Raw genomic sequence first — 15004 nt, forward strand, 5'->3', positions numbered from 1 at the left:
ATTATTCATTTATTATTCATCATACAAAAATCAGAGATGGGAACCAGCAATGTAAAGATACAGAAAATGCAAAGATGGAAATGCTTATTTGAAATGACTTTACCTTCTTAATTTTACCATGGTACAGGTACATAAAGAGGATTTTGTTGCTGATTTAAGTCATCAGCGCCTTCTTCGTAGTTAATCAAAGGCATTTTGGGTTAACTTAGTTAAATTTCGACCACAGTTTATATATTCTCACCATGGTAGAAGAATATATGTAGATGTATCAACGTTGGGAACGTGCGTCAAAATTTGTATTTTTTTCAAAAATAAGTAGATTTGTTTGTATAAGTTTTCTTATACGACACTTATCGGGAGATATAATGATATTTTAAAAACTTTTACAATTTTGAATAAATTTTCATTAAAAATTTCCAATTTCAAAATTGATGCGACCACCTGTATTCTTCTCCTATGCTTGCTTGCCCTAAGCTCCTTTGTTATTTTGCGAAGAAGCCAGCCAGTGACTTAAGTCAGTCAAAAAATCTTTTATGTATTCTCACCTTAAGCCTTCAAAGGTTGTGACTTTGAGACATATAACCCCAGCTTTCATACAGGGTTACTAGTACTTGTGGTGTCTAATTTCTAAATTATCATATGCTCTGTTCCAGTACTTGCTAGAAATAAAGAGAAACTTAGTTTTCGTAGTGAAAACTTTTACATTTTTATTCATTTGTGGAACAGACCAATATACAAACGATCAATACGACAAATTCAAATTAGTAACGGAAAAATATCGATATATTCCGAACTATCGATTCCAACAATCGATTTGTCCAGTGTGACCTTACATATCCCTAATTTTGTGTATATGAACGGAAAAAGACACCAAGAGCCCCCAAAAAAAGGAAAAAAATATTCTGATTGGAATTTGCAAAAAAATAAAACGCTACAATTCAACAAATTTAGTTGTGATAAAAACTTTAGCTAACGGATAATATATTGTAGAGAAAAGAATTCTATATAGGAAAAGAAAAATCGATTGAAAATAAATTGCAAGTGATTGAAATTAAGTGCGAATAACGAAAAATAAAAAAGAGAACTAGCCAAAGAAGAAGAAACGACAGAAAGTGTATTTTTGGTGTTGCTGCTGTTTTTTGCTGGCAAAAATAAAGAGGAGCGCTACTTTTAGGAAGAAAGTGTGACCGAAAAAGTGAAATTTCATTGCAATAAGAAAATAATAAAAGCATAAAAGAAAATAGGAAAATATATATCGTAACTTTTTCTATATATATTTCGCAGATACTTAAGCATCAAACAAAATGGTAAATACATTTCTTCTCTTGTCTTTTTATTGTTAATTCATGTGTTGTTTTACGAGACGACTTAACGAAACGAGAGCAGACCATATGATATACCACGAAACAAAAGAAAGACCTTCTCTGTCCCATTGCCCCCAATGAGGCCTTCACCATACATTTTAGAGCGATGGCGGGGGAGGGTGAGGGCGAGCACAAGAAAAGGCCAATAAATGTAGGAATAGAAATAATACAATTGCCAAACAGTCAGTCAGCCACAAGCAACCACCATCACCACCTGCCACCTTTGATTCTACATTGCAATGAAAGAGACCAGCCAAAGCAAAAAAAAACTATAGTGGCCCCATCGCATACAATTGTGTCGCAATCGCATACACACCCCTTTAAGAATAATTGTTTTTTTACACTAACTATCTTCAAATTTTAATGTTGCTTGGGTGGTGAACATTCTTGAATGTAATCCGTAGCATGTAAATAGGTCATGTTTTTTTGTAAGGAACATGAGCAACCTACCTTTTTGATGGGGAATGTTGATCTTAAAGAAATAAATTTTATTTTTCTTCAAGGACTTGAAACTTTTTATCAAACAACATTTTTCTTTTTGATTTTTGATTTTCAAGTTTCGCTGTAGGGGTAAATGGTTTAATTTTAAAGCCTAATGTTAGTTGAGCAGTTTGTAAACTTCAACACCTGTAGCTCTTGTGATCCTGATTACAAACTAATATATTTTTCCTAAAAGGTGCCCGAATTTCCTAGATATGGGTCTCCCTACAGTTACGGTAGTTCTATTTATTTTGTGAAACTCTAGAGGACCTGACAACAAGCAAATTTACCTCGAAGTCGATGTTAAAATCTGTCCAAATGTTGTAGCAGTTCAGCTGTTTTCGTTCTGACTCCTCACAATCGGGTACTGCCTCTAAGTCCAGTTTCAAAAAGGATGCAGACTGTACGGGTTGGGTCCACAACGAGACTGGAGTTAGGTGAGTAGGTTTGGGTGTACAGCGAAATAGGTGCAGCGTCTCATGTGAACCTGTGTCACAAGATAGACAGATGTTCTGCACATCGCTGTCAATATGGGCTCAATAGGGATCTTAACTGAGACAAAACTACTCGGGTTTGTCGGGGCAGCTGTCGCTCTTAAGCTGCGATGGGAGGGGATGGTCTCCTAGTACAGTATTCACTCTATGTCCTTTATGACTTCTGAGACCGCGTTAGAATGATTACTATCCAGTCTCGCTTGATGGGCCTGTTGATCTAGAGGCTCTCTCTTATACCTGTACCTGTAGCTTTCTCTAGATGATGAAGGTCTTTCCTTACGTGCCTGGAAGGAGGTTGCCTATTCACAAGATGGTCTGTCTGTAAGACCCAAACATCTATTGACAGCATTTTATTATGCTGTCGCAACGGTAAACCCTTCGACTCATCATGTAGGTGGTCGACGGGTGTCATAAGGAGGCACCCTGTTGCGGTTTTAAGGGAGGCATTCTGGCAGGACTGAATATTTTTTCACGGCGTAGCACTGGCGTTGGCTGACCATAGCGGAGCCGCATTGTTTACCTCTGGAGGTGTTAGGTGCACCGCAACGACTATTACTTTTTATTTTATTTTGTAGTCCTTTTTTTAATTTCGACCTCAGGAAAATTATATTATTGGAATCAGGACCCCCCATATTGTCCAGTCCAGCAACTCAGAATTCATTTTACCAAATGTTGTTGTTGTTGTATCAGCTCATACAGCTGTGTTCGTTCTGTTTCCATTTTCTGACTCCATTCAATCCTTTGGTTTTCACCAAATGTTGTTCATTTGTTTGATTAAAGGGCGGCCTCATAAATAGTTCGTCTATAAAAACCCCTCACCTTGTCTGTAAGAGCTCACCTTAGGTCGTCTGCAAGGACTCTTCGTGGGTCGTTATAAAGATTTCTTTCAGCTCGCCTTCTTCCTTCCCCTCAGTCCGTCTGCAAAGGATCCACTCAGAACGTTTGTAAAGACTAACCTTACTTCAGCTGTAAAGAGTTCCCTCAGCTTGTCTGCAAGATTCCCTTCAGTTTGCCTACAATTTTTTTAATAAGAATACTACTCATTTCGGCTGTAAAGACCCCCTTTTCATTAAAAGCTCCCTGGCATTCAGTTCGCCTATAAAGGCTCACTGGCCTTTAGCTCGTCTATAAAGACTCCTTCGCGCTAACCTCGTCTATAAAGGTTCACTGCCCTTCAGCTCGCATATAAGGATTCAATTCAGGTCCTCTGTAAAGATTTTACAGGCTAAAAAGACTCCCTTCAGCTCGTCTGTCTGTAAAGGTTCCCTTTAAGTCATCTGTAAAGACTCATCTCAGCTAAACGACTTGCCTCAGAATGTGTAAAGTAAACATGCTTCACCCTGTATAAAAAGAATTACTTTAGTCCGTACATGAGATTTGCTTTAGCCTATCAGTAAAGACTTGCTTCAGCACGTCCCCTTGGTTCGTCTGAAAGGATTGCTCTCAGTAAAGATTCACCTAAGCTCATTCGCAACGACTCCGCTTAGCTCGTGCAGAAAATCCCCTCAGCTAACCTGAAGAGATACTACTTCCTTTAGCACTATCTTCAGTTCATCTATAAAAACTTCGAAGAACGAAATATTTCCCAGGACTCTTCAACACTTTCCGCTTCATCGCCCACAGATGGAATCTTATTCATATTTTGAAAATTTGTGCACGTAAATGAAACAAATATATCAAATTATCCTCCAAATCCGCATTACTCAGTATTTTACATTATTTGCCTTCTTACTACCCCTCTGATTTCTGACATAGGTACGACTGTGAAACAGTAATTTAATTATTTGCCAATTGTCAATAGGTGCCAATAATGTTGTCACTTCTACATGCTCTTCCCCCATTTCTTGTCTTTGATATTTGTTGCCTATTTTATGAATGTATGCGCAGGTGTTTGTAAACGTCGCCATGTGCTAATAGGAAAAAAATTAAGTGCACGAACGTCTATTTTATCGAGTAGACTGTCTGTAGCCAACATAAAAATGAACAACCAAAAGATATGGTTTGTTTTAATTTTATAGATTATCCCTTCTATTGCCTATTCTCGCTTGTTCCACTTTTCAGATTTATTCAAATGAATTTTAAAGCTTTGAATCTGTCTACGGCTGGTTGATTATGACAAAAGTCTTAGACATTAACTTTGTTTGCAAAAATCTTTGAAATGTATATATAAATATAAATATAATATTTTCCTTCTTTTCAGGGAAATGAAACTTCTCTGCCCATGGAGATGTGCTCCAACTGTAAGTATTTCTGTCGACTTATATATTTTTGTAAATATTATTAATCAACATATTTTATTTTAGTAATGTAGATCACATTTTTCTATTACATTATACAAAACAAGACCAATATTGAAACACAAACAAAAGTTTTGTTTTCAAAATGTACTCATCGAAGATCAAAACAGATATTTTAAGGCGTTAAAATTGATGTTCATATCTTCATTTCCAATGCAATTCGTTGTAGACGACATACAAAACATATTTTTCGAAGCATGGATTCGAATCGAGTAACTTTCTTTTTAGCAGTTGATTGCCCTTAAAACTAGATCGACAAAAGAAGGTTCCAATCTTGTGGTGGGAGGGAAAATCATGATGATGGGACTTCAGTCATGTTTAACGACATAACGATGCTGATCCACAGAGATGGTCTGTGCCCATTAATCGCTATTTTGTCGGACATTCCGAAAGTGATAGAACGAAACGAAAAGTACTACGTCGTGAAAGACCAATTCCCGCCCAGGAACGGTTTACAAAGAGTGATTTTGTTACGAAACGCTATAGACTATATCAACAATCAACACGGATTCCGTGTTCCCAACAGCATTGCACCCCATACCTAAACATATTAGTCGAAGACTAAACCAAACATATCAAAAATGTATGTTGCATATGTGTAGACCCCAGTTGAATGTGGAATTTCGAATCAGAAAGTCCAAACCTCGTAGATCGAAATAGATGGAATTGAGATTGTAAAGAATGCTGTCCGCTTGTTCTATCTGATAAATTCAAAAATTAGAAACAAGGTCTTACTTGGTCTGCGGATAAAGAGAACTTTTTGACCACTTATATTGCTATAGGTCTCTCAAGAGTGAGTTCTGCTCATATGTCAAAATCACTTGTTTTCATTGCATTACCTGCTTGGGTGTTATCCATCATATGGTGGATAAAATTCCCCCAACTAGGGGTATCAGGAAAGACCAACATGATCTAAAGCCTAAAAGAGCCTCTGGATCAATATGCCTATCAGACAGATGTGAGTAGCATTCATATCGATGCAGTCCCAAATGCTTTTATCAATTATGGAATGAATGTTGTCCTAGGAGTTGTGTGCACGAAAATATCTATAATTGGCATGTTGGGTTATTTGAAATGCTTACAAAAAGTTGAAAGCGAAAGTCCACCTCCTTGTATAGCCCCCAATAAAACAGAAACATCGATTTTCTTATATTGAGGTTCAGATTTTCTCATCAAATCCTTGAAATATTTTGGGTTCGAACATGTGTTGCACAGTGTTATTTATAATAAAAGCTAGGCATCATAACTAAAGCCACAGGCGTATCATGTGATGGCTATAATATAAACAAAACTACTAAAGACATACTAGCAACAAAAAAAAAAAAACAACCTCCATATATTTTATGAATGAATTTTAAAATTCTTCTTTATGCTCCATATTATTTGTTGTTGCCGAGTACTACAACGTTCTTGTTTTTCTTTTTGATTTGTAGAAGAAAAATCTCAAAAACATATTAACTATATGACAAATACTGACACATTACTAGCACCATTTAAGCAGCATTCATTGTTGGCATTGTTGCTAGACATTGAACATCATCTATATATAGAATAAAAAAGAAAAGAAAATACTTTTCGTGTTTTCTTTTAATTTTTTGTGGACATGGGACATTGACTAGCTAGATTGTCAAAATAATATTCTATATCTGCATATGTGTATTCATATTCACTTGCTGTCATTCTTTTCTCTATGAAAGATTGTCAAAATTTCGTCTCTGTGTATATCTATTTCAAGTTAATTGCCATTCTCTCTCCCGTCTGCCGTTCTTAGCGCATTGAAGCATTAGAATGGCATGTGTCTATATTTTGTTATGCACTTTTTTTAAACTATCTTATATATGGAACATTACTTTACTCCCCTCCTCCCCTTCATGAAAATTTGTATTTTTACCTTCAATATAATTTGAGAAGATTCATGTTTGTTGTTAATGTTTTTAGAATCTATCAGACTTTAGATTTTCCATGTCACAAAAAAATGTGAAACATAGAACACAGCGTATAAAGTAGACGTCCAGCAGTTCCTATTTCATAAACACTCTAACAGAGTCTGCAAAAGCCTACTACGTCACGGTCATTCTTTTTTGAAATTAAAGTTCCAATCCTGTAGTGTTCTTCAATTAGGCCAATTGTAAGCTCAATGTCTGGAAGAGAAATAATGAGGAACAAAGAGGGGCTTAATTGTACATTAATCTTGCAAGAAATCTATAGGTAAAAGTTGGGGCCTAAAACTGCATATTATCAAATTGGATATGGAGCTGTAGTGGTTAGGGAAATCAGCCATAAAGTTCACAGAGCTACGGCGCTTATTGCTCACAGGTGCATTGGATACCCAATTTCATTTAAATTATTTAAGTCCATTTGTAGGGAAAGAGTGAATCTGATGCGCCCATAGACTCAGAGAACTTAAGCGCAGATAATCCTTTGGACATTTTGCGATTTTAGGTCGCCCACGGTTATACTTGACAGGGAAGTCTGGGTCCGTAACAACAAACTGTCAAACGGTGATCTTAACGATCCGGCGACTATATTCGACAATAGTCAGGCGGACCTGAAGCATGGTTCGAAAAGTAAAGAATCGACTTGATCTTGAGCTGAACATATAGCAATATTCCATTCGGCAAACATTGAAAAATGAGCACGGGGTAAAGCCTTTGAAATTCCAAAAAGTGCAAGAACTTACACCGCAACGGAAAGAAAATAGACACAAAAGAGCTAAAGAGTTGCTTCGCTTGGCGGAAAGTTGTGAACTGCCGAATTTGGTTTTCTCCAATGAGAAAAAATTCGTTGTGCAGCAGTTTGTAAACAAATAAAGAGGTCAGATGAAAATAGGGACCTTCGGTTGGCCACCAGAACTCAAGCGCTGCTGTGGGCCGCCATAACAACGGATGGTCGCTCTCCGCTCGTATTAATCGACCGTGGCATCAGAATAAATGTCGAATATTATCGCGAAAATATTCTGGACGGTGTAATAAAGCCTTGGGCAAGCGAACATTTTGGCCGCAGACCTTTGAGACCACCAAAATCTCCGGATCCCAATCCGTTGGACTATTGTGTCTGGAGTATTTTGGAAAGCAAGGTTGGCACTAAAAAATGCCAAAGTGTCGATCTCCTCAAGCAAACGCTTCGCCGGGAATGGGTCAAAATACCGCAAAGCAATATTTGGGCAGTGTGTGACGGTTTCATTGGCCGTTTGAAGGCCGCAATTCGTGACAAAGATGACCAATTCGGACAAATCTAAACTTTTATTTAAAAAAAAATGTAAAAATTATGGCGTTTGACTTTGTTGCAGTTTTTTATGTCACCCTGAAGATGGTCCAACAATGTCATGAGAAGGCAGCATGTTTTTTTCTCTAATACTGTCTCAAGAATCTTGGCAACGGGTAACAAAAGCAAAATTGGCCTTTATTGGTGCCTTTGCTCGCATCCTTGCCCATCCTTAGTAGCGGGACCATCCAGCCCTTTTTTGGGAAGGATGTGGGTGATTAGCGACAGGTAGAGAGTTTGGTCTGATACTTAACTGCAGGCGTATTTGCCCATCTCTAGCAGCGGGACTGGGTGGCATTATTCGGGAACGATGAATGTGAATAGCGACAGGTGTTTCAACATTACCATAAAGATTCTATCCGAAACAAACGTTTTGGGCGACTTAGCGTTTCTTATGATACTCGCAAAATTACTAATCTTAAACTGTGGTGGTATCTCTTTGGCGGAAAGTGATCTTGTACGTCGAAGACCTCTTCGTTCGCAATATCTATCACGGATGTTCGACCAATTGGCGATCAAAGTGGTCAGCGGACCTTTTCGGATCAATCAACATTGTCGTTAAACTTGATTGAGTTTCTTCATACCTTTTCCCAGGAGTCGAGAGTGACCTATCATTATCAGTTTACTCATATAGTTTCCAATGTGGCTCCTGTACAAACCGGTTGCCTTCCACTGTCAATACAAGCGGAACTCATGACGCTCATCCATTCTGCTGGAAAATGTTGTCTTATTACGGATATGCAGCTAGTAGGTATAATAGGTAGCTTTCTGCTACCCGAATATGGGAAGGGTGATATGCTATCTGTAAGTCATAAGGTTAGGCAGTCCTCAAAAGCTAAGGCTGTTGAACTCCCTGAGTTCTGGCCAGTGAGTTCTCCCATGGTTAGAGAAAGAGTGGCTGTGACAGTTTTCTTTTATTCGGGTGGGGACGTCCTCACGTGATTTCTACTCCCATACATTTTATGAGACTTGCTCAAACGAGATATGTCTGTATTGACAGGATAGTGTAAGAGGAACGCTAATCCACCATCTCCACTTCTGGTGCGATCCTTTCTCAATATTTTGTAACCATTAAAACGTTGTAGGCTGCAATTTTAATTGAGTTTGGTGTTCTACACATCTACGATCAAAATATTCTTTCGATTTATAAATTCAATTGCTTCATCAATCTTAACTTGGAATCCGTTGCAATTGAGTTTCAAAAACGATGCACAAAATGTGGCGTAAGATACTGCGGTTGACGTTGCTGTTCAGGAGACAGCTTAAATGCATACACTCTATATCCATTAAATAAATGCTTGGTCATTGCTCCGATTGAACTTTGGAATGGCGAAACTGCAAGTAGGCTGATGTTGTATAATAAATCCTCTCAGTTTGTCAATAAAGACTCTCCACTTATCTCGTCTGTAAAGACTACCTTAAGTTCGTCAAAAACCACCACCTCTGATTTACAATTTGTTCGAAAATGTATGTATCTTCGACAACAGTCTAAGTTTGAAAAAAATATTACGATTTGCAAAGTTTGGAACGGACGGTGTACTCTATTTGAGATGATCGACTCCAAATGCATTCAAGATGATTTCGTGCAAAATGTCGTCTAATATTTTGTCTCTTCTACAAAAATATTTTAGAAATTTGTTTATAACCTGAAATTATCTCCTTTAAAAGTGAAAGTCCTTAAAAAAAGTTTTCATCATTTTTCAAATTAAAGCACTAATACTCCTTTAAATGATAATGTTATAAACACAGGATTAAAGCATATACAGTCGTTCTATAGTGCATTAAAAATATTCGATCAAAACATCCATGTAAACAGTGTGCGACAGCAAAAATACACACTTGCTCTAATGTTCCAATTCTAGTTTGTGGGAGCCCACAGATGACGAATATAGCTACGGTTTTTCTGGGTCATTTCGAAGCCATATGGCTAGAGAGGGTATATGTCATTTGATACGGTCAAAACATGCCTAGTAACGGTTTTGGACCCTAGGTCTCTTTGGACCAAATTCGTTTCGGGACATTTGGAGTCGATCTGGCTGGCTGATGCGCACGATAACTTTCGAAGGGAGTATCCGATTTGGTCTAAACTTGGTACATCGTAATATTTTTGTCAAACTTAGATCGAGAATATTGCCCATATTGGTCCACTCCTTCTGATACCCCCCCACAAAAGTTTAAAATTTTCAAAAAATATATTTTTATTTTTAAATATATTTTTTTTTTTGCAGAGAAAGAGAAACGACAATCCGATTTTGCTCTAGCTTTGCAAATCCTATTATTTGCGTCAGTGCTAGGTCAGGTGCGAAAATGGGCAATATCTGTGTCTATCTATTTATTTATCTATTTATACGAACACAAGACCTGATGGGATATTTCGATCCACTCATTATGGGGCCTCTCCCACAAAGGCTCATAATTTTCGAATATCCATGAAGCTCGAAATTTATCATTTCTCATAAAATTGGATATAAATGTTAGATTTTCTTGTAATTTTGCCCATATCAATACTTTTATCTGTATTAGGTGATGCATAAAAATGGAATACTTTGGTCGAATATATCTGGCACATTTTAACATTTTCTTAAAATTATATATATGAAATGAACAATATTGACCCATTAATTTGACACAAGTCAAAATAGATTTAATCGACCAATTTGTTTGTTTACAAATTGCTGGACAACGTATGTTTTCATTGGAGAAAACCCAATTCGGCAGTTCACCACTTTCGGCCAAGTGAAGCAATTATTTTATAGCTCGTTTGAGTCTATTTTCTTTCCGTTGCGTTCTAAGTTCTTGCACTTTTTGGAATTTATTTATAATTGGAATGGCTTTACCTCGATCGAAAAAATGTATTCACATTTAAATGCTCTAACGATAATCACTTGTTGTTTTCCAGTCAAATGTAAAGAAATCACACTATCACGCCTGAATTCCATCACAAATAACTTTTTTTCTGGAAATTTTTCACCAAAATGCTTTATAGCTTTTACAAGAAGATGAAATATTGGAAAATCAAGATTTTATTTTGTTATAATTATGTTTCTTTGACAAATATATTTTTTGTTTGGCATCTTCTAATTGTGAAACATGTGTTGTGTAACATTTTAAAATTTGATTTTTTATCCATTTCTTTCTTTCAGTCGATGCCGATGAGATTCGTCGTTTGGGAAAACGTTTTCGTAAACTTGATTTGGATAATTCCGGTGCCTTGAGCGTGGATGAATTTATGTCATTGCCAGAACTGCAACAAAATCCCCTGGTTCAGCGTGTCATTGATATTTTTGATGCGGACGGTAATGGGGAAGTAGATTTTAAGGAATTCATACAAGGTGTATCACAATTTAGCGTTAAAGGCGACAAATTATCCAAATTGCGCTTTGCATTTCGTATATATGATATGGACAATGATGGATACATATCAAATGGTGAACTGTTTCAGGTAAACTTGATAATACTTTAGAAAGCAAATTTAATTTGCAACATTTACAATAATTAAACCTTTTTCTTTTTCGTTGTTGTAGGTTTTAAAAATGATGGTAGGCAATAATCTCAAGGATACGCAACTGCAACAGATTGTGGATAAAACAATTTGTTTTGCCGATAAGGATGAGGATGGTAAAATTTCATTTGATGAATTCTGTTCGGTGGTCGGTAACACAGATATACACAAAAAAATGGTTGTTGACGTTTAAATTCTGTTAAGCAAAACGTCGCTTTTATATATTAAAAAAAACATTTACTTAAAACAAACAAACAAAAAAATTAAAACCACAAAAAAAACTCTTCTGAAACCCTTTATACACCACCACCAGCTCCTTAAAACGTCCCTTAACAACATCACCGAATTTCTCTCTTCAATCTTTCAAGTTTCCTCTCTATCTCTCTCTTAACACCAATCCATCATCACATTATCAAGAGAAAAAAAAAACAAATGAAAAGAAGTGTCGCTCTTCTCCATTTTTCATAAAGAAAATTATATACTTAACTAATATTTACATATATACATATATTTTTAATTGTATTTTTTTTTGCTAAGAGATAAAGTTAAAATTAATAAAAAAATTATCACAATTATTAACAAATTTATATTTATAAAATAACAAAAAGAAAAAAGAAAACAAACCAAAAAAATCAAATTCAAATTAGCAAAAATTAAAAACACAAATCAAATTTTCTTTTTTTACATTAATATAAAATCTCCAATGTCAAATTTCAATAAAAAGAAAACCTTACCCCGTTGTTACATCATACATAGATTCTTCGAATTTCATTTGTTTTTCGAATTTAAATTGCAATTTTTTGTTTCCATTTAAACAATAACCTAACCCTGTTCTTCCTATCCTCCATATTTCAACCCCTATTCCCCTTTCTTATCCAAAGTTTCTTAAAAAATAATAAAAAAAATATTTTATAAAACTTAATTTATTTTGTTTAAAATTTGTTTATTTTTGCTCTTTTTTAAGGTTAAGTTTGTTAAAGTCTTTATGATGATTTCCTAAGCATAAAATAAAAACGAATCCAAATAAATAAAACAAAAACGTTTAATAATGAAACTACCAAAAAAAATAAACTTAATTTAAAAATCTCAGCTTAATATAATGATAACAACAACATAATGTGCAGTAATTTACTTTATTTAAACAAAACAAAAACAAACAATACAAACAACATTAACTTCCATAAGGAGTATTACCCAGAAATAAAAACATCTCAAAAATAATGAATATACAACATTACATTTAACATTTAAAATGAATCAACAACAACTATCAGCAATAAACGAACTTATGCATTATAATAACATCAGAAACAAAACACTAAAAAATACATGCAACGTTTTTCTCTACCAACATCAAACAAAACAAAACAAAATAATAATAATAATACGATTTGAAAACATAAACTTTACTAATTTTAATTAAAATGAAAACAAAAATATGGAATTATAAATAAAGTCACTCTCAGTCAAAATTTGCCTAATTTAATGATGTTGAAATCAGAAGAAGAAATACATCAAGAGATGTTTTTACAATTCTAAAATAAGTCGATGGGAAAGAGAAAGCAGCACATGGCCATACCTGTTGCAAATGACATTAGTATGATTTGAATATTTCTCAGGAGGGTAATATTGACGGTTGTTGCTTGGTTCGAACTCCGAGAAGTTCAATACACCGGTGTTTCCCTTTAAACGGGAAAAATGTAAATGGAAATGGATAAAATATTTGAATTTAAATATTACTCAGGAGGGTAATATTGACGGTTGTTGTTTGGTTCAAACACCAAGAAGTTCAATATGCCGGTGTGTCCCTTTAAACGGAAAAATGTAATTGGAAATGTACAAAATACATTAAGAAGTCCAAATAAAAAGTAAAGAAGTTAGTACTAACGCGGTGCTTTTGGGAGAAGTTAAATACGTAGATTGTAGTCAGTGTATATAAAGAAGGCTCGTTAAGTTTCAATGCCGTTATAGCGTTTTAACGTATCTTCTAGCAATATTCAATTTAAAAAAAATTGCCAGTACACGAACAAGTATTTTGCGCGTTTTCTCCTTTTCCTTTTCCTCACCATATATCCATTAGGACGGAATGGTCCTGGTTTGATTGTTTGATGAGAAGTTGTACGAAAGATTTGGCCGATATTATCAATTTCACACCTGACTTATTTATAATATAAATATAACTACAGGGTGAGATAAAATAATTCAACAAAGTAAAACGCCACAATTTTTACATTTTTTTTTAAATTTTATTGAATAAAATTAAAAAATGTCGGAAATAGCGCCAAATTTTAGAATAAGTTTAGATTTGTTTGAACAGGTCAACATTGGCACGAATTATGGCCTTTCAACGCCCAATGAAACCGTCACACGCTGCCCGGATGTTGCTCTTCGGTATTTTGGCCCATTCCTGGCGAAGCGACTGCTTGAGGTGATTGACACTTTGGTATTTTTTAGTGCTATCCTTGCTTTTCAAAATACTCCAGACACAATAGTCCAACGGTTTGGTATCCGGAGATTTTGGTGGCCATTGTGCGCTGGAAATGAAGCGAGTGCGATGGTGCTGAGTCCTGTTGGAATGTCCAGAATATTTTCTCGATAATATTCGGCATTTATTTTGATGCCACGGTCGATTAATATGAGCGGAGAGCGATCATCGGCTTTTATGACGGCCCACGCCATCACCATGACCGGCGCTTGAGTTCTGGTGGCTGAAGGTGCACATTTTCAGCAGACCTCTTTGGCAAGTAAACAACAACGAATGTTTTCTCATCGGAAAAAACCAAATTCGGCAGTTCGCCACTCATGGCCATTCTTTAGCTCTTTTGAGTCTATTTTTTATATTGCGGTGTATGTCTTGCACTTTTTGGAATTTCAATGGCTTTACCCCGAGCTGATTTTTCAATATTTGCCGAATGGAATATTGCGATATGTTCCGCTCACGAGCTATTTTACGGCCACTGCGACGTGGGTTTCGATCAAGTCGCTTCTTTATTTTCGAACCATTTCTGCTGATGTTGCTGTTTTCTTCCGTCCACTTCGTTGACGTCGGGCTAGGCTACCAGCATTACGGTAACGAGTGATGGTACGAGACACGAAAGATTTATTCACATTTAAATGCTGGAGTGCTCTAACGATAGCCGCTTGTGGTTTTCCAGCCAAATATAAAGAAATCACACTATCACGCTTGAATTCCATCACGAATAACTTTTTTCTGGAAAATTATCACCAAAATGATTTGTACGTTTGTAAACAATATATTGAGCTGCCACTGGAATAATTTTAACAGCTGTCGGACGAGTGGCTTTGAAATGACAGCAGTCTGAAGTTGGTTGCAGTTTTTTCATCTCACCCTTTATGTACGATCGACAATATCGTATTCTCCTTCGTTTTTTAGCTGCAACGAAAGATGGATGATCTTCGTGTATGATATTTTTTCTGCATTCTAGTGTGACTGCGTTAATGTTATACTATTAAGGCTCTCTCTCTGCACCTCTCTCTAAATCAAGAAGGTTTCACCTTACTTGTCTGGACAGAGGTTGCCTATCCATCGCAATACATGCTTAGTTTTGGGAAGAACTTTTTTGCCACCTCATGTAGATGGTA

The 15004-nt window shown here is 35.9% G+C and overlaps 1 protein-coding gene across 1 annotated transcript; it reads left to right on the forward strand.

Annotated features, from left to right (window-relative positions):
- The first annotated feature begins 834 nt into the window (after positions 1–834).
- LOC101894267 (calcineurin subunit B type 1) lies at positions 835–12777 on the forward strand. The gene is made up of 4 exons (XM_005183336.4): positions 835–1307; positions 4539–4578; positions 11043–11341; positions 11424–12777. The coding sequence occupies exons 1-4, from the start codon at positions 1305–1307 to the stop codon at positions 11592–11594; spliced, it is 513 nt and encodes a 170-aa protein (XP_005183393.1). The 5' UTR covers positions 835–1304; the 3' UTR covers positions 11595–12777.
- Positions 12778–15004: the final 2227 nt, after the last annotated feature.

Source organism: Musca domestica, unplaced genomic scaffold, assembly GCF_030504385.1.
Source record: "Musca domestica strain aabys unplaced genomic scaffold, Musca_domestica.polishedcontigs.V.1.1 10, whole genome shotgun sequence".
Classification (NCBI taxonomy): Eukaryota; Metazoa; Arthropoda; class Insecta; order Diptera; family Muscidae; genus Musca; species Musca domestica.

Coding starts and splice junctions, on each gene's coding strand:
- LOC101894267 (XM_005183336.4), top strand. Junction 4,579..11,042: donor CATGGAGATGTGCTCCAACT/GTAAGTATTTCT, acceptor TCTTTCTTTCAG/TCGATGCCGATGAGATTCGT. Junction 11,342..11,423: donor CAAATGGTGAACTGTTTCAG/GTAAACTTGATA, acceptor TCGTTGTTGTAG/GTTTTAAAAATGATGGTAGG.